Source organism: Mercenaria mercenaria, chromosome 5 (genome assembly GCF_021730395.1).
Source record: "Mercenaria mercenaria strain notata chromosome 5, MADL_Memer_1, whole genome shotgun sequence".
NCBI classification, from domain to species: domain Eukaryota; kingdom Metazoa; phylum Mollusca; class Bivalvia; order Venerida; family Veneridae; genus Mercenaria; species Mercenaria mercenaria.
This window is the reverse complement of record NC_069365.1, coordinates 90,532,878-90,560,058: the sequence shown is the minus strand read 5'-3', so window position 1 is coordinate 90,560,058 and position 27,181 is coordinate 90,532,878. Positions and strand designations below refer to the sequence as shown.

The following is a 27,181-nucleotide window of genomic DNA, read 5'->3' as shown; positions in this document are numbered from 1 at the left end:
AAACAAGTGTCTAAGTTTCAAAGCTGTAGCTCTTATAGTTTTTGAGACAGGTGGACTTAAACAAAAACTTAAACCCAGAAACTCAAAGTTTCTAAGTATAAAAAGGGCCATAATTTTGATAAAATGCATATCAGAGCTATGGTTCTTGGCCTACTAGGTTAACTAATAATGACAAACAAGTGTACAAAGTTTCAAAGTTGTAGCTCTAATGGTTTTTGAGAAAAGGTGGACTTAAACAAAAAAATTGACCGACGCCGACGATCATATGACGACAATTCCTCGAAGATTTTTTTTTCAAAAATCAGATGTGCTAAAAATGACATTAAGTTACTTATTTTTTATCTTTTAGATATCTATTCCCCTTTTGAACACCAGATAAATTATGTAAATTTGCAATGCAGTTTCTATAGACCATTAGCTTTGTATCGGGAAATACGCACGAGTTCTGCAGCGGAAATATTGCGCGACATTAGGAACGTAATATCATTCCGCTAAAGAACGAGTGCATATTTCCCGATGCAAAGATAATAAATAAACTTTTTATTACATACGTATCTACACGTATAAATGTGATGTAAATATTATGGATTTATTCAATGGCATAAATAAGATTGACAATACTGAACTAAATAAAAGAATTAATGCATCGACACGCATTAAATTACGTCACGCACCCGACGTCACAGTATGGAAAAATATTGACGTTTCTAGTACCATTGTAATTTACGATGAATAGAAAAGAGTATCAAATAACATGGATTACGGCCGCATTTTTAATTGTATAGTTTTAATGTCAATACATACAGTCAATCATTTGCTAATAGCAACCTCTGGACGAAAACCATATGGTTTTTAAGACGAAACATTTTATTTCCAACTTGCATTTGTTTAGTTTATATAAACTTGTGATTAAAGTGTTGCACAGAAATACCTGTGCAAAATACCATCTGTGAACAGCAACAACTGACTCTAATGATTACAAGTTTTGTTCCTTCATTGAATACCTTTGTGCATGTATCATGTAAATAAAACCAGGCATATATATAAAGATTTCATTTTTGTGCTTTCAGTCACGGTTGTACTTAAAACCACCAATGAACTGGGACTACGAGACGCTTCTGACAGCTAGATTCATTTACAAAACATGCATTTTCGGTCTATTATAACGACCATTTGCGCATTAAGGTGACTCATTGGCGTTTCTCGAGTTTGCTCTTTAGAACTACTCGGGATTTTACTTGACAGCGTATTTTTGGAGAAAATAGTTTGCTAGTTCAGATGTTTTACTCAATATGCAAATAGAATGACAATGTGTTTTCATGCTTTTTTAATTAAATTGCTAATTAACCAGCTTAAAAAACAATATAATAAAGATGTTGAATGGGGATACGTAGCACATCTATATATATCTGCACTGTATTATCTAGTCCTGTGTGTGACCGTAATTATCATGTTGAAAATATCAAAGGAAAATTGCCGAACGATGTAGACAGAAATAAAACTACTAGGCGCCTCACTGCTTCAAACAAAAACAGCATAGTTAATGTCATAACATATATTTTTCTGTACAGCTTAATAAATAGTTTCTTATTATGCGTAAGATTTGTAACATTTTACGATTATGTAGAACTTGCAAGTTACAAATGATTTAATGTGCACACGCAAAAATAATTTTATCTTTCTCTGGATCTTATCAAACGTTGTGTCAACCTTATTGACTTGTTTTTTTTATCGCTTCGCGATAAAACGATTCAATCAAACGGTGAACGTCTCTGCTGTTACATACAAGATTTTGTACTTTTTTGCACGCAAAACATTGTTGAAAGTTAATTGAAATCAGCAGGAGAAAGATTAATGAGTTTGTACTTGTTTTGAAATGTGTTTTCGTCTACCTTTATTAAAATTCTTGTTTACGTCTGCATATTCATTACTCGACGCAGCTTTACAAAACGACAGTTAGATATTTAAGTTTTCCATTAAGATAAATATTTATTTGTTAAAAATGCTCTAAATATTTATGTCTGTCTAAGGAAAGCGGTTCCTTCTAAATACTGTCTGAGTTAGTTTAAAACACTTGAAATTTAGGTTCAAACGTACATGTATACGTGTTAACGGCCTACTTTAGAAATATCTGAAAAAGACATTTCTTGTGATTTGTTTCACTTCAGTATAAAGTTAATGTTCGTATCACACAGTGGGACTACATTTCTGATCCGTTTCAGTAATTCAGAAAAAAAATCATGATAAACGTTATATATCATTGGATGCATTCTACCCATTTAATGCGGATAGGAAAGCCATAGTAAAGTTCCTATCATCATCACTTCATCACACTAAATTTCAAGGTATATACTAATTGCTTTAATTGCCAATAGGTCATTCATATTTTTAAGAACAGTAAAGGGATTTTGTAAATGTACAATTTTCACGTAATTATACAAGCGAAATGTGAATAATATCAGACGAGACAGTAGATTCGGCGAACTCTTTCCCTAAGAAAAGATATTAAATCCAGAAAATTCATTGAAATATAGCAGAGTAGTAAATTCTGACACATTTCACGTTCATTCATTCCAAAGTAATTTCAAGCAAATCAAGCGTGCACCTTTTCATACAAATGTAAATAATTCTTCAATCACTTAGTAATATAAAACTTCAACAGACGAGTGAAAGCGAATAAAAAAGTTTACTTAATACTCATATTAGCGCATAGCTAGAAATCATTCCATGGAATGCGTGCAATCTTAAGTCTAGATATTTTGGCGCCGAAAGTCAAAACGTGTATTGACCATAGATCATTTGAAAAGAAAACTTGAATTACCTTTATCATCATCAAAGAAAATACTGACTTCGTTCCAGCCATATCTTTTTACCATGTCCAGTAAGGCTTGGCTGAAATCATCTAATCTTGGAATCATTTGGAAAGTTGAGTTCATGTTTTTTGTCGTAACCCCAGTTGTAGCTAAGTAAGTTATATTTAGTGATTCTGTTGCAAGGGATATTGGTACATCAAAAGGTCCGATTACCGCATGTGTGTTATGATCTTTCAGGTTTTGTATGGCTGCAAAAATAAATGATAATATTACAAATGCTTGATAAACGAGATATATCCGGCATTTGCCTATTCAAATTTCATTGAATGAGAGTATTGAAGGTCAAGGCAGGAAATGCCTAGGTCACATCAATTAAGATGGTCACCTTTTTGTTTTTTGTTGTTGTTTTCCCTTCCTTAATTTACTTATGACCTGTTTTTTAAACTACCCAATAAAATTCAATATAAACTCCTTACTTAACGGGTTATGAGTCGTAAAGATTTCTGACTAAATGTGAAAAAAATACACTACACGAAAACAAATGAAATTTAATTTAAGGTGGAAAATTACATTACCTTTCTTAATTTTGTCGTAGTCCGATCTGGTTTTGCCGAGGTCAAATGTGTTAAGATTGACTGGCACAGAGCCGAGATGTTTTGATGCCATTATAGGATTGATGATATCTTTCCATTGAGCTAAAACAGCTGAAAAATAAAGTGGAATCTATGTCGGACATTTGTAAATCAAAAACCAACCGGATCACTGATAATGAAACTATTAATGTTCTATGTGCTTTGTTTACTTTCCTGAGATGATTTGTTATTAATTAATTTACTGTTGTTTATGTATATTATATAAACAAACAATTAGCACAAAATGACTTATGCAATATGCTTTTCAAATTTACTTTTACTGTTCGTTTGCGGTTCATGTTTGATCAGTTTGAACAAATAAAACTAACACAGTTCTGATTTATATGTGTATAATTATATTCGTTGATATAGTTTGACGCGTTGTTTTCCCTTTATAAAGCATGGATGCTTAAAGTCTGGACAAACACCACGAGACCTAATCAGGTCGATATGCAAGGTCGCCTGTAAGTCAGGTTTATTAACATGTATTTCTGGGGCAGTCTCAAATATCTAATTTAGCTAAATATCATTTGTACCTGGCAATTCAAAGTAGGATCATGATAGTTTTTGTCCGTGAAATCGAATAGTTTGTTAATGTTTAATTCCTCTTGTCAAATATTACTTTCGTTTTAACAACCACATTGACAGTTCACCCATATACTAATAGAACAAGAAAAACAAATCATAAAATACAACCTATCTAAACAATATAAGTATTATTCTAAAAAAGTCTTTATTCTGCAAATAAACCCAAAATATGTAAATATGTAGTCATAACATCTTTTGGAACCCTTCAATTGATCAATGTTTGTAACACTTATTTCTTCATAATGGTTTTCACATCATTGTAACCAAAATTATTCAAGAAAAGAAACTGAAATTTACCAATAATAATAAGCAGTGAAACTACTCCAACGTGAAAGAAGTCTTATATTTGTAATTTAATTAAATTATTTAACAACAATAATTTTAAACATTGAGGCATAAATGGTAGATTATCATAATTAGATATTAACTTAATATGATTATAATATCAATTAAGGCGCCAGATCACTGAGTGCCGCTGCATGACACTTTTCAAATCAAAGACGATAGAAAAACTGACATTCAGGGGTACGAACGGTTTACTTTATAGTCGTAGCAGATATTTACCGCTACATATAAATATTAGAGCCCACCCGTTTAGCTCAGTAGGGAGAGTGCAGATCTATGGAACGCGGGGCGTATATTCTCTGTGACGATTTGATAGAAGACATTCTGTCTGAAATCATCCGTGCTCCGCCTCTGATACAAGTGTGGAAGTTGGCAGTTACTTGCGGAGAAAAGTTTTGTGCTGGTACCGAATTCAAGAACACTAGTTATGTTAACTGCTCGCCGTTACATAACTGAAATACTGTTAAAAACGGCGTTAAACCCACACAAGCATATAGATATTAAGAGGCTATTGGTTTTCTTGCATTTTCCCCGACTTGTTCAAAGAGACCAGTCGCATGGGGTTTGCATCCAGAAGTAGAATTAGGGTAACATTCGAACTAAAACGAAAAGTGTTTTGAAAGGTCAATTGAAGTGGACTCTCTATAAGATTTAGTACCAGTAACAGCTCTTCTAGAGCATACAGATTCAATATTAATTAATAACTGTTCAAGCAGGCGGGAATGTTCTGTGTTGTAAGCTTTCAAATTAGGCACTTCACAATTTCAATTCGATGTCGGACACCCTAAATGAAGATGCGAGTTTATGAAACAGACCACCCAGGAATCAATGCATAGGTTTGAATGCGCACACCCTCTGGAAGGATTTCCAGCACAAATTTTAGTAGAAAATTTCGCAAAAATTGTATATTAGTTGTTTCTTTACAAACCTAATTCGAAGTGGTTCCTGGTTTACCAAGTGAACCGCATTGTCGTGATTTACGTATTTAAGGATGTTAAAATCCGGGTTTGATACATTTCAATCAACAACGTGATTACTATTCTCATAAACATGTTTATTGTAGCGGTTTGAACGTTGCCACTAATTTTGCTCTCCGTATGTTTTATGTTATATTACTTATTGCTGAAACATTTATTTATAAACGGTATTAAGGATTATATCGTAATTATTTAATATTAGAAGGCTGTCTGGAGCGATGTTTCTGTAGTGTTCAAAGAAGTTATGCTTGAATATCACATTTCATTTTCCCTGTTCAGATCCTGAACGTTTTCAAGTTGTTACATCACTTTACGTTTTCTCTTCTACAACAAAATACCTGCATATTCCTGAATACACACATATGCTGTATTTGAAATATCTCAAGTGTGATTGAGATATCATTGTGGAAACCCAAATTTGACATCAAAGTGATATTAGAACTTCAAAGCGATATATCAATTTAACATCATATTATAATCATAAACATTTTGGTATAATAGTAATTATGACAACTATGAAAACCTCACAGTTTTTTTAATTAAATACTGAATGTTGAAGTAATCAAACATAATATAATGTAATATACATGTAAACTTTACTCATAATGGACTTATACAGTCTCTACAAGATTACGCATTTGGAGGAGACTAAGTTCTGAGTTAATTTACATCCATGAAATTTGATTAATTTCTTCTTGGAGTGCAACTATGTTATTGGATCCTTGTTTTTAATGTTAACTTTCTTTATCATGTCTAAAAATACTAAAACTGACAAGCCAATATATTACATGCATTGCCACTATATGACCCTCTGCGACACGTTTTCTCTTATATGTTTGTGCTTATGCGTACATGATGAAATAGTGATGTCAAACATAAAGTAAATAGATGTTGCGAAAAGTAATAAAACTTTTCAAAGTTTAAATCGATGCATCAAGCTATTAGCATACACACATACTAGACAGAGAAAGCAAAACAGTTAGATAACATAGTCCAAACAAACACACTAAAGAACACAGCGTGGCACCACCTTGGAACATTAAAAATACTACTGCAAATTTCGTAGCTTAATATATTATTTATGTTACAGATAATGTTTCACACAATGTCTAGTTCGATAACTTTTTCACAGGTATTATAATTATACCCTACACGAGATTTTTCCGCTGACACTGTTTGACATAAATAAAGCAACCTGAAACAGTTTTAAAATGTAACACAGATAGAAGCACATGTCTCTTTTAACCACATTTATAATTTATAGGAATATTTTGTATGTATTGGAATTGCAATGAAACGATCTCAGTATATGTTAGTATACTCGTTTTAATTTATGTATATGTCTGTTACAAAATTCAGACAAAGTGAAAATAATATGTAAATCTATACCTATGACCTTTTAACAAGTTATTCAGAACTTTCTAATATTTCTAAGTGCGCCTCAAAAGATAATGTCTACCAGAGAATTTTACCAAACACTCTTCCTATAAATCGTACTTTATTAAAGAATGAATCCTTTACAATTTTGTGATAGCAAATGAGATACTTTTATATTAAGGTTTTTTTTTTCTTCTCAAAATATGAAAGTCGACTATGCTTTTGATATTGAGAGAATTTCCTCTAATAAAGGTCACGTAAATTGTGTTGAGTCAAAGTAGATTTAGATAATCTTTATTCCGCTTGACATTAATAATTTCCTTAGATTGAAGCAATACATAATCTTTTCGTCAAAGATTGTTTTCAATTTAGAGTTCAGACATTCAAAACGCATTGCGTCATATGACATAGCATTTCATTTATAAGCAACCACAAGCAATAAAATCTGACTCGGCCTATTTATTTTAATGATTTTGTCTGACTTATGTGATATTATTTAACAGCAGTCTAGCAGACAAGAATATATAGGATGATGTACTATTGACCTCATTTCGTTGCTCTATACTAGACAGAAATGTAAAAGAAAATGTTTAGTACGTATTTATATTCGAAAATGTATTTATGAAACCTGAAAATATTTACATAATCCATTAAATGATACAACGCATTATACGTTCGTTACGTACTGTGTGTAAAAGCGTTGAGTGACTAAGTAAAGATCATGGACGGAGTGTGAGGAAGGGCGAGAGACTCTAATCTCATCAGAGAAACTGATACCCCTACAATATCTAATCAGGTTGAATCAACGGCAAGAGCAGACACTCTTGAAGCATTTAGCACATCAAACACTGACGAACTTATAACGTTTTACGAATTTAGTCATACATAATCCTGGTAGAAAGGAAATATATATTTTCTTTATTTTTCTGTTATTTATGTAATATATTCGTATTGCAACTGTTACATTTGGCACATAAGCTTGATACAGAGATAAGCAATTGTTAGCTCTAAGGAGTTTATGATGAATATTTCGCAACAACAGGAAGCTTAATAAAACAAAGCGGATACAATTATTATAGTAAAAATGGGCATTTACCAGTTAGCATAATTTCCATATGACAGCTGTTAGAATGACATGACTGGTTTTCTGTTGGTACCGCCAAACGAAGGACCGATATTTACAACGCTTCTCTTAAGTCGAGTAGGTAAATGAAGAAGCATTCAATACACTAAAGAACCGTAAGCTGCTAAAATAACATGGTCGTATTCTATAAAAAGTATTTTACAGCCATAATGGACATTTCTACAACATGCCGAACCAACAATACTTTCTTATGTCAGTTATCCCTAGCTATCAAATAAAGAACGGTTTGTGTCTCTTTTCCGTTCTATTTTGACTTCGTTAACCACAACTATTGAAATATCACGATCTGTTGGAAAAATGAGTAAGCAATTGTCCTCATACAAGCGCTGTCTTAAATTTCATTCATATAAAACGTCTCATTTTGAGCATTTATGATAATATTTCAGTTGAATAAGAGAAAGAATGAAACTTGTCTCCTTTTTAAGTCAATGGGGAGAAAGGAAAAGATAAAAAGCATAATTTCTTACTGTTAACATAGGGTTGAACACGTTATTGGCGTAACTCATAATGAAGACATCATTGCGTTCAATCCTTGGAGTGTTTAGCAATTCCGGAATATGGAACATAAGTTTTGCCGATATTTAATAGCCATTTGTGTTTGAATAGGAATTTCGAATACTATTCACAGAAGGGTTTAAAAGAAGTTGTGTAACAATGTTTGGTTTGTTCTTTATCCTCAGTGTATGTAATTTATCCTCAAGATATGGAACTAAAGTGGTTGATAATAACGATCCAATCTTTTTCTTGATGTATGTATGTTTGTTAAATGTCTAAAAATGTAAAGAATGAAATCAATACGTTTAAAATAATTTTATTTATGTATTTATAACATGTGAATGTACGTTTAGAAACGTTCCGTCTTTCTTTGCTACACAAAGGGACTTAAGGAGCAAGCCTCTTTAAAATACAACATATGTGTGCTTAAATTAATTATTAACATAAAAGTATACAGTTTCTTTTTTTGAATATTTTCAAATGTCGAAATAGTAAATAGCGTCAGTCGTAGCACCAATATTTGAAATGAATACTGTATTACAAATGTGCCGATGAGCCGTTGTTTTCTGTTCTGTCATATACTGATATTCTTGTGGCATGAACATGTCTGCAAGCACGTACGTCATGTAACTGCACATAATATTAAGTACAGATGGTAACTTTCCAATAAAAGGGGAACAACTCTAATTGACCAATAAACTGAAACCAACATAAAACAGTGCTCAGAAGTTAAAGGAAAACTAAATAAGTCCTTTTCCCAACAACTGATCAGGCAGGCAAAATATGACCTACATTTGTTTCAAACTCTTTGTATTCGATATACAACATGTACACTTTCCCCATGACTTACACTAACAATTATTTTATAACTTGTGCTGAGGCCCTGCTAGAAAGTTTAGTAGTGTATTAACCTAAAACAAAATAAGCTAAAGTTTTGTTGTTCTAAATGATGATAGCTTGAAATTGGATATATTAAAATGTAAAATGTATATCAAACAATGAGAGATTATCAAAGAGATAAATTGGTATCATATATGTGTAACAACATAGGTAGACTGTTGTTATATTTTTCATTTCAATTAATCATTTTGACAGGGTTTAGTATGCTTTACTCATTTTGAAGCATTTCTCTGACTGTTCAGGAGAACTTTGCTGCAAATAGTGTAACACTAAAAGTCACTTTCATCAAATGTAACTGCAATATTTTAAGGTAGTAGATATGTATGGAGATACTCGTGTAATTATGTACTTATTAGCAATTCGACATTCTCATGACGTAACTATAGCTTAACACGATCATTGCTTTACGTAAAAAAGAAGAATATGTAATTTGATGATTTTCATTACTGGTCAATTACCTTAAACAAACCACAAGGTGTTTTATGTATTGTTGTAAACATTGATTTACAACTGAAACTGTTTACACAACTCGAAAAAAATTTTGATGGGGCCTCTCTCTACAATTGTATCAACAATAATCACTTGACTCGATTGCATTTATGAGTGGTAAAATGTTGTAGGGGTTTGTTTACATTATAAAATCCTTAATAACTTCCATCACCGGGGATTTAAAGCAGTTATTTCAGTTACAAAGTGACATCAAATGATACAGAATATACGAGACAATCCGACAAATTAAGCATGTTATGACCTTTTGATCTGTGAAAATGTTTTATTAATCAGGATGGATTGATCACAAGCCCAAGGGAAACCATTAACTCGCAAAACCTTTTCGCTAGAGCAACGATATAGTTTGTCCCATTACGGTATATTTGCGTCTATACAAAAGGCAACAGTTGCCATCAAATCGTCAATAATAAGTCATGGAAAAGCATCATAAGTAGTACTGAATTTCAGTTGACCACTTACAGTATGTTTGCTATCTTTCGGGGTCATATTTGCACAACGGTATCTCACTTCTGTTCAAATAGATCTATATATTATGGTTCATAAATTGCCTGACTTGTTGTTTTTGACAAGATATATTTGATCGTCAACTTGTGGTAATGGTATGCAGACATTTCCCAATATGTAAACTATTATATCTTGACTCACTGACATCCAACTGATTCGATTAAGTTTGTAAACGGATGCTTTTAGGTATGGTTTATTACTGTTTGTTTCTCAGTTTGAATATCTACGTACGGTCGTGAACTTAAATGGTGAATACGTTCTTAGAAATGATGCCTACATTTTCTTACATTCGTTATCCTTGCTTTTGCTCTGCCTTTACCTGATTTCCATATACTACATGACTCTTATATACAAACTACAGTAATACGTGTTTGCAAGAGCTGACTAAATTATGTTATCTAACAAATACCTAACAAAATTTCGTTTTACGTTTCATCAAAATCACGTGCTCTGTCAATAAAATGTTTAAATGTATCATGGTCGTAGGTATTTGTAAGGTTTGACCACGTGCTAGTAAAAATATTTGATTTTTACGATTAGCGGTGTAATCAATCGCATGCTCAGGACTTGCTCTTGGTTTGTATGATCAATGCTGTACATGAAACAGAAGAAAACACTTTGTCGTAGAAAAAACTCTTATCTATTGAATATACTGACCGAAAGGACACTTTTCTAAAAGTCATACGGCATTCTTTTTTACTTTCCTATATTACTTTGTGTATGTGTATGTTTGTGTTTAATATATAAAAATATACACACATAAACTGCAGAAGGGTATTGTGTGATTCTGTTTTCCTTGTTTATTCTAATAAATGAAAAACAAATATTTCTATGTAATGCTGCACGTCTGCTTTATCAAGACTTTTTATGCATGCTGTAACTGAAATCGTGATCAAATATTTATAAAAGTTCTTGTTTGATCCGATACTCATCATTGCTATTGTACAATAAATCGATATGCTTTCATACAAGACTCTGTTGTATAATGAGTTTATCAATCATGCATAACATATAATGCATTTCCTCTATTAGAGAAAGCAGTCCCATGCTAGGAAAACACTGATAAATGGCATGTTTATGACCTTTTCTTGTATCCTAAATACACATCAGTTAAATTATTGTAGATCTTAAAAGGTTCATTAATTTAGGAAATAATACCGAATAAATGGTACAAACATTTCATTCTAAATATGAGTCGCATGTTGTTTGTGTTATGACAATTTAGTCAATGCTGCGTGACATTATTCATTTCTACAAATACTAAGATTTTGGCAGCATTTGTTTGTTTTTTCGTACATGTATCAGTATACAATATACTGCATAATTTCATCGGTCTATTATTTATTGTCTACAGGTGGTTTACAATATATTGGAGTCAATCAACCGTTGTCTAGACATAAATGACATGCACTTGAAGGTAACTTCCGGTTATGTATAAACAAAACTAAGCACTGCTGGGAAAAACGCAAACTCTATCAAAGATTACTTTAAAACTATATGTGTTATAACAACTGTTATTTCAGCACTTTTATGATTCCCGTCTTTTTAATTTACAGTTACTGTAATTTTTGAAGAGAAAACATTGTGTTAAAGCAAGATATTAAAAAAATAGAAAACAAAATCAATATACAATTTGATTTAAGTCATTTGTTTCATGTTGCCACTGGATTTCCAATCATTTCTATGGCAAAAAGTACATTATTATATGAACTTTAATAGAGATGCACCATGGTTCTCAGGATTCGTCTCTGGATTATGACAAATTTCTGTTTAAGAGATGCGTTTTCAGAACGTTGCACCCCCTCTCCCACTTTTGATCTTGCCTCGTAGTATATTTATATAAAATAATAATAAAATACGTGCTTATATTATACCGGCCTTAAGGACGCATAACTTTTGCGGACAGTTTTCGGTAAATTTGCCTGTCGTAACGGCACGGTGTGGTATATTTCCAATTTGTTCAAACATTATTGGAACTCTCCTGAACATTCAGTTTTTATATTAATCTGAGGAAATCGTGCAGTTTCTAAACCTAATCTCCGAATGCCGTGTATAACCTCTCATTGTACAGTAAAAATCTCGCCATGATATCCCTGTGGGATAGTCGCTTCTCTCGAGTATTTTATCAAATCCGTTTTCCCGCCATGTAATCCAGTCATATTCGATGTTATATCAAAGAATACACCGCTTGAAAATGAAACTGTAGGATTATCCTAAAGATATTGTACAGAAACATGAAACAATTAAAAATGTTTTAAAAAAAGCAGCTGTTTTCAGTAAACGCTTGATGTCCCCAGTGGCATCCTTGTCGATAGATTTTGCACCTAAGTCCAAAACGAGGTCAAGGTCAAGGTCAAACTGAGGTCAGGTGATGTTTGAAGATGAGGAATGGTCACAGTTTACATCTGTATTAGTATCAATTCATTCATGTAAGGGGTATTGATGCTAGACGAAACGGTCCCATTTGGTTAACCAAGAGATGGCCCATATAAAGCAACCTAAGTCCAACATGAGGTCAAGGTCAAGGTCTACTGGGATCAGGTGATGTCTGAAGATGAGGAATTGTCACAGGTTTCATCTGCATTAGTATCAAATCATTTTAGGAAGGGGTATTGATGCTAGACGAAACGGTCCCATTTGGTTAACCTCGTACGGACGGACGGACGGACAGGACAATCACTATATGCCTCCCGCATCAGTAGATGCCGGGGCATAAAAAGAGTCAAAATATTTGTTGTTGTTGCAAACGAAATTGAAATCTTCAGAAACTGGTAACAAATTGCAATCTTTTTTTATGTAAGGACTGATTATATATTTAATCATTTCTGAAGCAATGCTGTTTTAAAGACGTACACAGAAGTTTTGTAGTTATACGATAACAAACATGGGGTGCATCAAGTTCATATAGAACAAGTATATAAGGAAATGGTATACTAATATTGTTAAATGTAATATGCTTAATGATAATCATGAAATCATGCTGATAACTAATCATCTCGATTTTGCAAGAAATGACAAATCATCTTCACATCTTCACAACCAGTGGTAATGTAAACAACGACTTTGTTACGATCATTTAATTTATACATCGGAACATCAATAAAATCAAGGATAGAATTCCTGCATGAAAACTAACGTTCCAAGATAGCAGCCTACTCAAACAGGAAAGCAATTATCTATACTGTATATTTGTAAATGATTAAACTGACAAAATAAAACATACATGTAAAACTTTGGGGCTTCCTCCTTGAACGGCTTAACGATAATTAATAATTATTTATTTAGACAAAAACATACTTAAAATGCAAATACGCGGGAAGTGATTTAAAAAAAAATCTATTCTATAACATGGCTCTTGCCTCTTATGATCTATAGCATTTTCATTGTGTCTCGGACATGTATAATGTATAAAGAAAAACGTAGTACTACTACTACGTTTGCACATCCTTTCATCAAATAGTGTTTAAATTAGTTAAAAGTTACCTTCATTTTGAAGACAATATTACCGTAAACCTAATGCGATTTTTTTAAATCCCACCAAACCGATACCAAAAATCAACGCATTCAGACATAAGACTGTTTGTATGTTTATGTGGATAAAATGCTTATATTGATAGGAGATGTACTTTTGAGCAAAACTAATATAATATTTATATAGTGTCAGCTTTTTACAAAACTTGATGGCAACAGTTGTAATAACAATGAACGCTGGGATCACCGTGGTATATCTATGTTAATATTAAAAACAATTTTACCTGTAAACTGTCAATAACGTAATAATAAGCCACGTGCCAGCTTTGTAAATTGATATTGAGAATATGTTCTCGTTCAGAGTAGATCATAATACATGTTTGCTAGCTTATTACCATTCCATTTATAATTTAAAATAATTATATTAACTAATTTATAGAACAGAACAGAACAGAAAGTTTATTCAACGAGTACACTACAGGTACATTGTTAAACATGATTTACATAATACAATTTTAGAGGTCACGCATAAAATGAAATTGGCTAATATTATGACAACACATATGGAAAACTTTTGCAATACAAAATAGAGACATAATTCCATCAAAGCAATACAAATGTGCTGAGCTGAAAAAGAAGAAGTATTTAGAAGTTATTAACTTAATCCTTAATTCAACATACAAAGTGGAAAATGAACAGAATTAAAGCGAGAGTGAGATGTGTTTTCCAATTTAAACTCTGTGAGATGCTTAATCGTACAGGAAATATAAAAGTTCTCTTAAGATACATTTACTCTATTTGCTAACTGGTAATCTACAGGTGAGTAGATAGTTCATTTCGACTATTATTTGCTTTTACAATAAATTTACATAAATGAAGTAACATGGACTTGTTTTTGGACTGTAACAATAGCGTAAACTTGAACATGCTAGGGCGGGTATAATAATAACGTTTAATAAGCTGACTTCTTAATTGCTCATAAGCTTTGCACTTTAAAATGAAGTGGTACTCGTTTTCGACATCGTTTACATCACAAAACTGACATATTCTTTCATGACGTTCTAGACGGTTTCTACCATACCTCCCAGACTCAATACGGAGCCTGTGAGCAGATGCACGAAGTCGCGTCAAAGCAGACCTGAAAGTTTTACTTTGAAATAGTTTGAGGTATTTTTCAAAGCAGAAATCTTCTTTAATATAAAAATATAAATGTGTTAACACGCTATTGTTTCTTATGTCAGTACGCCACTGCTGCAAGTAACAATCTATTAATCTTTGCTTGAATATCGGTAAAAATAAATTTATTTCAACACTTTGGGGGAAATTCCATACTTCAGCAAATCCTTGATTATGCAAAAACTTTTTTTACCTTACTGGCCCAGTTATTAACACCGTTATCACATTTACTACAGGCATTCAGATATATACTTTTCAATATGATATTATTGGTGGTGATCAGTTTGAACCGGTACTTTATTATTTGTATATATCTAGTTATGAATAACGGGTACATCCCTAATTCCCTGTATACAGCAGCATTACTTGTACTTAGCTTAACACCTAATATGGCTTTGCAGAATTTTAGGTGTACTCGTTTTATCTCCTTTGATTTAGTAAAACCCCAGACCGGACATGCGTAATTTAGAATGGATCCTAAAAAGGAGTCAAATAATTGTAGTGATATTGACGGGTTAAGGTCATATTTGTTGATATTTCTTAAAAGAATATTTAAGGCTTTTAGCGCTTTACCGACAACATACTGGTTGTTAAGATTAAAAGATCCCGTATAATTGAACACTACGCCTAAGTAATTGAAATCGTTCACTATTTCGAGTGGCTCATTATTGTAATGCCATATTTCATTTTGTTTGACCGGGCCCCTTCTACGAAATACTACAATTTTAGTTTTACTTGTATTAACATGAAGTCCCCAGTACTGACAATACTCATATAACTTATTCAAACTTGTCTGTAAATCTTCTACCGAATTACCAAAAATAACCATGTCATCGGCGAATAAAAGTATAATAGCGCACATGTCATATAGAGATAAACCTGATGTATTGGTGCCCTGTAAAAACAGTTCAAGATCTTCCAGGAATAGGGCAAACAACACCGGCGAATTATTTAGACCTTGCCTTAAGCCAATCGATATATTGAAAAAATCAGAATATAAATCGCAGTGCTTTACACACGATTTGACTGTAGAATACATTGCTTTTAACATTTTCAACACTTTTCCATCTAGTCCTAAATGATATAATTTAAATCAAAGCGCTTGTCGATAGACAGAATCGAATGCCTTTTGTAGATCTACGAACACGCATGGTAAACGGAAACCTTGTGAAAGTGTATGCTCGATTAGATTATGTAACGCAAAAATAGCGTCGACTGTGCTGCAACCTTTACGAAAGCCAAACTGGGAATCCGACAATATAATGTATTTTTCAAACCATTTTTCAACTCGTTTTGTTAAAATTCCTGTGAACAATTTTCCCAGGTTACTCAACAGTGTAATACCCCTGTAGTTATTCGCGTTGTTTTTATCCCCTTTCTTGTGGATAGGTATAATAAACCCCTCAGCCCATACATCCGGGAAATACCCAGCATCTAAAATTTTATTAAAAAGATCCGTAATATGCCCTCCCAGTATATCAACAGATTCGATCAAGTATTCATTCAGGAGGTTATCATTGGGGCACGGAGACTTGTTACGCTTAAGCCGCTTAATAGCTGCAACTACCTCGGTTTGTGTAATAGGCAAATTAAGTTCCACGAAAGCGGGGTCGTTTATGTTAATATCATTGTTACTGAATTCCTCAACTTCATTTATGACAGTAGTCGGAAAATTACTAAATAAATCAGAAAAATATGTTTTAAACGCTTGAACTGATATATTTGTATCGTCTTTTTGGCTTTTAGCTTTAAAATGTTTCCAAAAATCACGCGGTTTACTTTTTCTTAGTTCAGTTAGTTCCCTACTTTTCCTTAATTTGTAGGCACGCTTTTCTTGCGCACAGTATACTTATAATGCTTACGCTGGTTACATACTTGTATTCTATTTTATTCGGACAAACAACTATTATACTGCTTTAACGCATTTTTAAACATGTTTTTTAGCATGGCGCATTCTTCATCATACCACGCGTTAGATTTACACGTTTTCAGATTAGAAGTTTCATTACTTCTGTATTCACGCTTGAAAAGTGGAGTGGCGACTTCGCATATAATATTTGAAAAATCCTTTACTAAACGGTCGATGCACACCTGTTCATCGTTGTTGTTACTGTCCACGATAACGGTATTAAAGACAGATGATTTACCTATAAGGCCGCGCCTAAAAAGTTCTTTACGTTCATCGTCCCATTTATAAAACGAATGAGATATATTCGTGCCAGTAATTTTAGATCTTGTCTCGAGTTGTGGTTTCTTTGCCCGTAAAACAAAATTTATTGGGGCGTGGTCACTATACATGTTAAAAGGACAAATTTTAAACTTACTTATGCTGTGAAAATCTGATTCTTTTAGCAATAGATAATCATTTAATTTATATCATTGCGTGCATGACCAATTGGACAGTTTGGGCTTTCGAAATAAAGCAAATCATCTTACTAACACCCCTTTTCTGTATTTTTATATATTAAAAATGTAGCTGTTGTTGGAGTTTCAGCAACCCGTCGTTACAGCTTCTTTTCGTTGTAGACGAAGCATGGCTGTATGGTGCATACGTAAAAATAATACAGTTAAACTAAATCTATCATTTATTATGCACAGGAAAGGTATCAGGTAACAACGCAAATTCTGCTGTTACAAAAGTACTGAATGCATATGATATTAATCATTGATACATTTAAAAAATGCAAGTATTACAGCTGAAACATTCTGCCATGAAGGAAATACATAGCACTTTTCATTTAATCTATCTGTTAAATTAAGATAAATGCATTTAATGCGTAAGTACAAATATCTTAGCTTTGAACTTCTATTAATTATGGCACACGTTGAACGTGCACCGCACACGTTGAATGTGCATCGCAAGATATATCTTTTAAAGACTTTGTAAGATAGCAAAAAAAATGTGTGTTTAAGTATTTTATACAAAAATAAGCATAAAATGCACCATTTGTTTTAAAATGTTAAATTTTACATAAACGAGAACATTCCAAAAGGGATTGTACGTGTACCGCCGATCTCATCATTGTGCAATTTAGTGTAATCATACATTTGTAATGAAATATATGCGATAGGTATTTCAACAACAACACGTATTATGTATAGTTTTTTTTTATCTCGTCAACGTTTCGGCTAACGCCTTCATCAGGATAATACACATACAAATATAAACAACGGACGTGACGTAAAACTGATAACGTAACGTCAAATGGCGGGAAAACGTTAATCAAAATATCAAAATGCAAATACATATAAATATATACATATAATTAGTACAAGGTACTATCTCGGATATGAAAATACCAAAAATTTCCTATAGTAAGATTACATAAAAAAGCGGCGATAGGAAAAAACGGAATAGTACCCAGAATATGTGTGTAAATGCACAACTGCACATGCATAATATTCATGAATTTAATCTATTGTAAATAGCAGTTTTGAATTTAATCCTTCCGGACTTTTTGTTTTTAGTTTATGGATCCAGAAAGTTTCTTTACAGAGACGGTCAATATTATTTTTCACAATATCAATCGGCATAAATGAGAAGTCATTCATACAATGATTATTTGCATTAAAGTGTGTAGCAACATTGGAAGAGAATGCAGAGTCAATGAAATTACATATATCAAATTTGTGGCTGTTCATACGTTTGGAGACAGGTTGCATAGTTTGTCCAACATACTGCAAGTTGCACTTTTTGCATGTTATTAAGTACACTACGTTTTTAGTTTGACAGTTCATGTTGTGACGTAAATTGAATGTCTCCTTTGTAACGTGACTCGTAAATGATGTCCCAGTATTAATACGCGGGCAATGTGAACAACGGTTTCTTTTACAACTTTCAGATGCGCAAATGTTCGTACTGTTAGTCGTAAACTCTGAGCTTATCAAAAAGTCTTGCAGATTCTTAGGCCGATTACACGCTACAGTAAGTTTGTACGTATTATGCACAAAATTAACACCTTTGTTATTTGATAACTTCAAAAGATCCCAGTATTTATTAATTGAACGGCCAATATTTGGTAACGACGGATTATATACCACTGTAAATGGGAGTACATTTTTCTTGTCTCTGGTTGAGGAATTTAGTGCGTCACTTTGTGTCATATGTGATACTTTTTCAAAAGCTGCATCTATCACAGATTTAGGATAATTTCTGTCTAAAAAGAAGTCACGTAATTCATGAAGTGACGAATTAAATGAATCGTCGTCCGATATAATTCTCCTATAACGTTTGGCCTGGCTGTAAGGAATTCCGTCCTTGCACATTTTCGGATGACATGAAGTGTAGTCGAGATACTGATGGTTGCTTGTTTCTTTCACATAAATATCTGTTTCAATTTGAAGCGAATCGCTTTTCGATACTTGAACATCCAAGAAGGAAACGAATTTATTCGATATGGTGTGAGTAAACTTAATATTCGGGTGGAAACTATTTATTTCATTGATGAATGAATGCAGCTCGTCAAGCGAATGATCCCATATCATAAACACATCATCAAGAAACCTTAACCACAGTGTTGGTTTGATGTCCCGAGTTTGGAAGAAGTCATGTTCAAACTTGCCCATGAACAGGGAAGCATAAGTTGGTGCCATAGAACTACCCATGGCCGTGCCCATCCTTTGGAGGTAATAATTGTCGCCAAATTTAAAGTAGTTATTTTCGAGTACAAGTTTCAGCAAATGGGAAATTTCTTCTGTCGATAATTTGCTGTTATGGTTGTCCTGTTGTAGAAAATACTTGCAGGCGTCAATTCCGTCATTATGTGGAATGTTAGTATAAAGAGATGATACATCTAGTGTTACCAGATATGTGTTTTTACTTTTAATTTTCATATTTTTCACTTTATTAATAAAGTCAGTAGTGTCTTTCACGTATGACGGCAAGTTAATCATATGCGGTTTAAGTACAAAGTCCATATACTTAGAAATGTTTTCAGTTGGCGAATTACACGCTGAGACGATAGGTCTGCCAGGGTACTGTATAGGTAAATTGATGTCTGGACTTTTATGAATTTTTGGCAGGACATAGAAACAAGGGGTACGAATGTCCACTGGAAATGTATCGAATTCATTATGAATATGGCTATTTGTCTTTTCCAAGTCCTCCAAACAGTCGGAAATATTACGCTGTACTGCATCTGTAGGATCATCCGTGCATTTCTCGTAATATGTGTCGTTATTTAATTGTCTCAACACCTCATTTCGGTAGTCTTCTGTGTTCATAATTACGACAGTATTTGATTTATCTGCCTTTTTTATAATAATATCTTTATCTTGTGAAAGATTTCGCAGGGAATCCAATTCAGCCTTGGTATGTTACTATAACGTTTGGTATTTTTCTGAGACTGTAATATTTCTTCAGTTACTGCAGTTATGTAAAAATCTAAATATGTATCCCGCCCGGCGGGTGGGGTAAATGTTGATTCAGTTTTATTGAAAAAGGGAAATCGCGATAGTTAATGTTTTTTTCTTTTTTTGTTTTTTTTTAATGAAATATATCGCACAATCTTTAGCATCAGAATTGTCTTGCAATCATATTGGCAAAGGGCTGTATTAGAAGTTTTCTTATACATGTTAAAGAACCGATCTATTTATTTGGTCAAATTAAACAGTGAAACATCTGTTCTCAAAGAAGGGACAGTTTAAAGCTTAGATTATATCCATCATCAATATTTTTGTTAATTCATGTGTAAATCAAAAACTGATTTTCTAATGTTTGACTAAAAATTCTGTTAGGCTGTAGGTTTTATGTTAATCATAGTGAATATCAATTACAGTTGTTAATTTAACAGATTAAACAGACGAGTGCAAGCTGTTACCTTATCAGCGTTTATTTAATATTGCATGAGTGATAATCGTTATATAACGACACAGCTGGTTGTTATGTAAACAGTGTTTGATATACTATCAAACATGTTTTATATGATTGTTGTGTATCAAGATTGGTATCAAAATGTAATCGACAATCAAATATGTATGATATTTTGTTTCGTCCACTACTCAATAGCGTTCATGATACGCACATACGTATACACTAGTTTGAAGTAAATTCAGTATTGTAACAAATATGATTTTCATACAGCTCATATGTAACTGCACTGCGTATATAGCGTTTTATTAGGTAGAGGCTGAAAAATCGGTATGTCTATTGACTTATACAATTCTTCAGGCTTCTCACAAGCAGATACGAGAATGACCTGAACTCGCAACCGCTAGAAGCAATTCGAAGACCTAGATCTATTTTAAACAAGTAAATAAAGTATTGCCATGCAATACAAAGTCCGCTACTGAATAGCAATTAATTTTCTTGCAGAACAGCATAATGATCTGATATTTGTCAATGATGTATAAACAATATTATATTATATACGATATATACAATATGTTATAACACAAAGATTTGATTAAACTTTACATACAAAAAACTAGTTATCGATTGGTCCTAACATCTTTAAATATAAACAGTATTTAATTTCAATTTTGAAAACATTTCATCTTTAAGATTGAGGAAAAATACCGGTATAAGTTAAAAATGTAAGAAATCATCATATTAAAGGCAGTTATTCTGAAGGAAATACACCAATATTTCTTAATTGGGTCCAAATGGCACATGGGCTTATTCTAGAATATCTTACAGAGTGGACAGGAAAAAATCAATGTTTACCTTTGACCTTCATGTTTTGACCTTGGCCTTTGACATTTGACATCCGAATGTGACCTTGACCTTTGAGGTCGGGATATTATAATAATAATGAATAATGAACACATGCATGCAAAGCGAACCTAAAATTGCATGTTTTCAGTTTTAAGTTGCACAGGAATATTACCCACATGAATAATCATTTTGCTACTCGAATAGATTTGTTTTGCTTTGTTTTGTTATTGCTAATTGATGTTATTTTCATTTGAAAATAGAGAGAGCATAACATCTTTGTATGATTTAGCTGAATATCGCCCCTATGTTATTAGTTATACTGAATGATTATTCTAGAAGGAAGCGAAAAGAGCTTTTATCATGCTGTTATATTTCAAATTTTGTACATTAGTTACACTTATTACATGATTTACGAGTTAAGCGTGCAGAATACTTTTATGTCTTGTGCCCCTCCATGACTCCGCAACTGGCATAGTTGGATACCACGTCCGACACCCACTCGTTTGATTACTCAGCCAGCATGCAATGGATATTCTGGCAATTTCTTTGTCAGTTTGACTGATGACAATGAAATATAATGTATATAGTTATTAGATACTGACTGAGAGATTCACTTTAGATAATTGTCGTGTCATTTCAACAGCTTTTTTCCTATCGGCATGGAATAGTTTTGCTACCGATATCACCTGATTAATTAAACTCAATGTAACTCGCCCATCCTCTTAATCTTAAAATATACCCTGAAATCATACAAATCATATGTTAAATCTCAAATTAGAATGTAAATATCAAAAGCAAAAGGTAAGGATAGATTTCCTGGAAGCACAAAGCACCCCAAACAGACATACAGCCGTGCATCGCAAATAAGGCCCGCAACAAAAATGAAACGGTTGCCATGCAATATGAAACACCTTCAAGGATGACATTGTTATTGACCGAACAGGAACAAACAGTACTAACATTTGACTTCAAATATTGGCATTGACCTTTAAGCTTGAGATGTATATAATAAAATCCCTTCAAGAATGACAGTGTTATGGACCAAACAGTGAAAAACAGTACTGACTTTTGACCTCAAAAATTGGCCGTGCTTTTAAGCTTGAGGTCTGGATGTATCAGCTGTATCATAGCAAACTGATTAACACAATTGCAGTGTGACGTAATAAATACCATTGAAAATCCTTAAGTCATTGCAGTTTTTTGAAGTGTAATGTAAACCATTTAAAAAATTTGCGCGTGTATTTTATGTTAATAACAAAGATGTTTTAAACTATTACAAACTTTGTATAAACTTTAAGACTACAGACCAATGTTAAATTGAAATGATTCCACAATTAACCCATTTTTGTAATATACACTCCAAACACAAAAGAGATGAAATCATTTGACCTTTTGGTTTGTATGAATGTATTATCAATTTATTCTTATTGTTTATGAACCCAGAGGAATACATTAATCAACTAAATATTAGATATTGGCAAATCGACTCAGTGACCTAGGTTCAAACAATCAACCGTGAATAATTAGTCGTCTATTATATTTACCAATTGTGCTAAATTTTAGTTTAGAAATCAGTTTTAGAAGAAACACTGTGCTGCTTTCGAATATTGAACGAAACATACAAGACCACCAATCTTGGTTTTGTTACAACGATATTTCTATATCAAAAACATTTTATATCATGTCAGATTTATATAGCGCCATTTTCATGATTAACACGTTCAAAGGCGTTCTATGTAAGACAATGAACGATTTAATCTTGAGTATGATCATTCTGATTGGTACTACGTTTCATTTCTTTTATTTTTTACAAAATTTACCATTTTTATTTTGAAATGTCAACGTTAATAGCCGAATTTCCATTCGTTTAGTTTCACAACGGACGTCTTTGTACTTCACAGATGACAGGCCGTAAATTACTTTTAGGGTTTCTTTCATGGTATCTGGAAAAGAACACCATGTAAGAACAGTATAGAAAAAAGAAAAAGACCAACTTCAGCACTGTTTATCACAATGGAAATATATTCCCATTTTCAAAACATTCAATTTATATTATGTTTTATATTCAAAATTGCATGCTCATTATCATTTCCGTACAATAATATAAAATATGCGTTTTTTTCTGGTTGAACGTAAAATAAATTCCAGTTTTTACTGTTAAAAGATTAAGAAACTGACCAAGAATAAAAATCAAGGAGTGTTTATTGCATTCCTTTGACTGATACTACCGTTTGCAAATTATTGAATAGCTTGAAGAGAAGTCTGAAGAATTTATTTCACAGATGCTGCAGGGAAGACTGTATCTGCCATATTATTTGACTTTTGTAACGTGCATATACATACATCTAATTAATGAATATGTATATTAAACATGTCAATAAAATTTCGTTTTAATTTACAATGTTATTTTAAGGACATTCCTATGTGTAGCTTGCATCTATACACACGTTTATTTACACAGCTGTTAAAAGCACCTTATTTATAATCAAGCATTAGTCAAACGTAAAAATATAGTGATTTTGTTTTTGCTTGCCATCCAGCTTTTGATGGAGAAAAAAATATTTTAGGTGAACCTTCATGTATCATTGAATCACGGACCGGCACCTTGGTAGAACTACTGACCTTTCGTAAGCCAGCTGGATGGCTTCCTACCATGAAGAATTCAACGCCCTGAGGGAAGCTCGAACCCACATAGGCGAGGGAATGATAAGGAGAATCAGAAGGCTCTAGAAACATTTAATTGAGGAAACCTTTTGTATAGACTCTACGACATATGTAACAAATTAATGACTTTAACGTATGTTGCATTATGTGTGATTTAGATAACATTAATAAGATACGAACATGTAATTTAATAAAATTTAGTTTTGAATTTGTATACATTATGTACGTTTCTCTCTGGGATATTTTTATTTGCTTAAAGAGGCAACCCACTTTCACAAAACATTTAAACAACGCCGTATACTTTATCTTGATGTTGTAATGGAATTTTCTATCAAATATTCATCAACATTATTTTGTCCCAGTACTGTGTTGTTACTGTCACAAAGATCGAATTTTCCTACCAATTATCCATTTCAAATAGTCTACCCTTTTTTCGTTTAGCTGTTTGTTTCCCATTTCCTAAAAAAATAATTTATTGTTTTGTAACATATATTGACTTAACGTTTGACGTTACTGTTGTATTGAATGCCCATGATACACCAACATAATACAGAGAAAGTGTACCATTACTGCATCGATCAAAGTTTACTTTGTTTTAAAGCTATCGTCCAATGACATACGCGAACAAAGTGCACTGTGTAAAGTGTACAGGAACCTGTGATATTTTTTAATTTTACTGTTGTTAACATTCTGCTCTTCATTGACAATAACATTATGATTATATTTTTCTGTGTAACAAAAAACATATCAATCCTGAGAGGGTAATATATAAAATGTTTTCTCCTCGAATTCTGAATACAGACCTAAAGCGTCAGTCATATTTCCAAGGATGAATATTTGGTGCTTCGGTCTATATTTATATTTCTTCGGGTGAAAGTTTTTCATATAACATCTAGGAAATTTACTGTTGTCATAATAACATCATTTGAATACCACGAGAACATTTAAGGATTACCGTTTTATCTTCACACGTCATTCAGTTGTAAGTAGTATAACATTTGAAACATATGGAAAACAAATGGTCATATAAGAAACAGATAATTGAAACATTTCCAAAACATTTTTATGCTTGAAATATAATACTGTGAATGAAACCTGCACAAATACATTTTTTCTGGGTTGTGACACCTCGGCACGGCCGTTCATTTATGAAAACAGAAACATTTTCTTATTAGATTGTGTAACCATAAATCACAAATAAAGTTCGTCATACAACTGGAAGTTCCTATCGACAAGTTATATGATATCGTTTGTTTATAGTATATAAAGACATATTTTAGGTCGGATTGTACAAAGTAAGCTCTCATTTTCTCCTTGTAAAACATTATTAAGAATGGTGATGAGACATTTTATATCTACTAATTGAAGACAGAATTAATATGAGGTCTTTTGTTCATTCTTCATTCCAGCATGTCTATATATATTTCAGAAATTGCAGTTAATGGAAATTCCATTAAAAGAGAAAAGAAACTCAAATCTCCCGCAATTTGACAGCAATGAAATATTGTCATAAGAAATTATTTTGCGTTCAGAATGAGATAGAAAAATGCTTATACATTAAACGAAGATATAATTTCAGTCGCACCCAAGTTAAGTAATACTGCTTGTTAATCCAATTACGTAATCAATTGCTTTGTAAATATCTATGTCCTTTTTGACAATACCAGCAAGGAAACCCCTTGAAGTCGTATAAAACGGACACGAAAACAAAGCCATTTGTTTCCTTTCCACTTTAAAGTTTGAATCGGATTGCAAAGACAGATTGGCTATCCGAGTGTACTCACGCACCTTGGAAAGGAATTCTTCGGTAAATTCGGTTAGTACCAGTTACCTCTTACAAATTACGTCAAAACTATCTACACTACTAGCGAAAAGATCTAAGGCTCGTACAAAATGATAAAAACAGTGCTTCAGTGCTATATAAAAGCATTTACAAATAATTTCCTAAACTTTATCTATAATTGGTTTAAAAGGATAAGTAGAAATTTATTGAGAAAACGCAGAATTATCAATGACATTTATCAGAGTTTTGCAATTAATGGCTTGTGTTTGGCTTATAGTACATTCCACGCCTATTTATTAATATCTTTCAAGTTGAAAAAAAAACGTTATTTTTCTTCACAACTGCTTGGAAAAGAATGAGGTTGTACGATTATTTTTGCATTTCTAACACCTGCATGATAATCATTAACGTGCCCTCTATATATTCTTGTATATTTTATCTGTCTAACCTAACATATGCTAACTTGTATTGTTGCATTCCAAAGAGTTATATTACTTCGTTCGAGATAACTGAAATCTAGCCGACTTTCCTTAAGTTAGTTTGAAGCGCAGCTATTTACGGACCCTATCATTAGTGCAAGATCGAACAACGTAAATTTTCTAACTTTTATTGTTTTATTACACATTACGATATGTTTATAGCAGTGTCCAAACAGACGTTGTCTTTGACATAAGTACTAAATATGACGCATTTTGATCAATGAGTATGTGAACATATGTACAAGCTTCTACTACTCAAGTTTAGGCATTTAATTTGTATTTGCAAAAGCGCTATAAACCAGTCCAATGAAAGCCATAGTTATTAAGGGAACATTTAGAGGTTAGTGAAGTGATAAACGTATTGCGAGAAAAAATAACATTTTTAATGATTTTATACTTTGAAGAATTGAATTTTAGGTAGTATTACAAGATGATGGATTTGCTTTTTCTGGTTTGAATTCAAATTCAGTAAAACACACTGCAGCTGTCCCAATCAAACACATTCGTCCTAAAGCTGCGTTTAAAAAGCTTTACCTCTCCAGTATATATTAATCTATTAAAGACCTTCGAATGAAATATATTGCAATATATAAGACGTCACGAATGAAAAGTACATTGGCAAAAATTAAACTTGACAGGATTTATTGGTTTTTATTCTATAAAATACA

At 32.6% G+C, this 27,181-nt stretch overlaps 1 protein-coding gene across 3 annotated transcripts in view; it reads right to left on the bottom strand.

The window, feature by feature from the left end:
* Positions 1 to 27,181, bottom strand: part of LOC123557909 (glutamate receptor 1-like) — a 75,750-nt gene that overhangs the window by 33,110 nt on the left and 15,459 nt on the right. For all 3 annotated transcript variants that reach the window (XM_045349693.2, XM_053544271.1, XM_053544272.1), the window contains exons 2-3: positions 3,389 to 3,517; positions 2,822 to 3,061 (exon numbers count right to left, since the gene is read on the bottom strand). In XM_045349693.2, the coding sequence (XP_045205628.2) occupies positions 2,822 to 3,061; positions 3,389 to 3,517 (369 nt within the window). The remainder of the gene's footprint in view (positions 1 to 2,821; positions 3,062 to 3,388; positions 3,518 to 27,181) is intronic.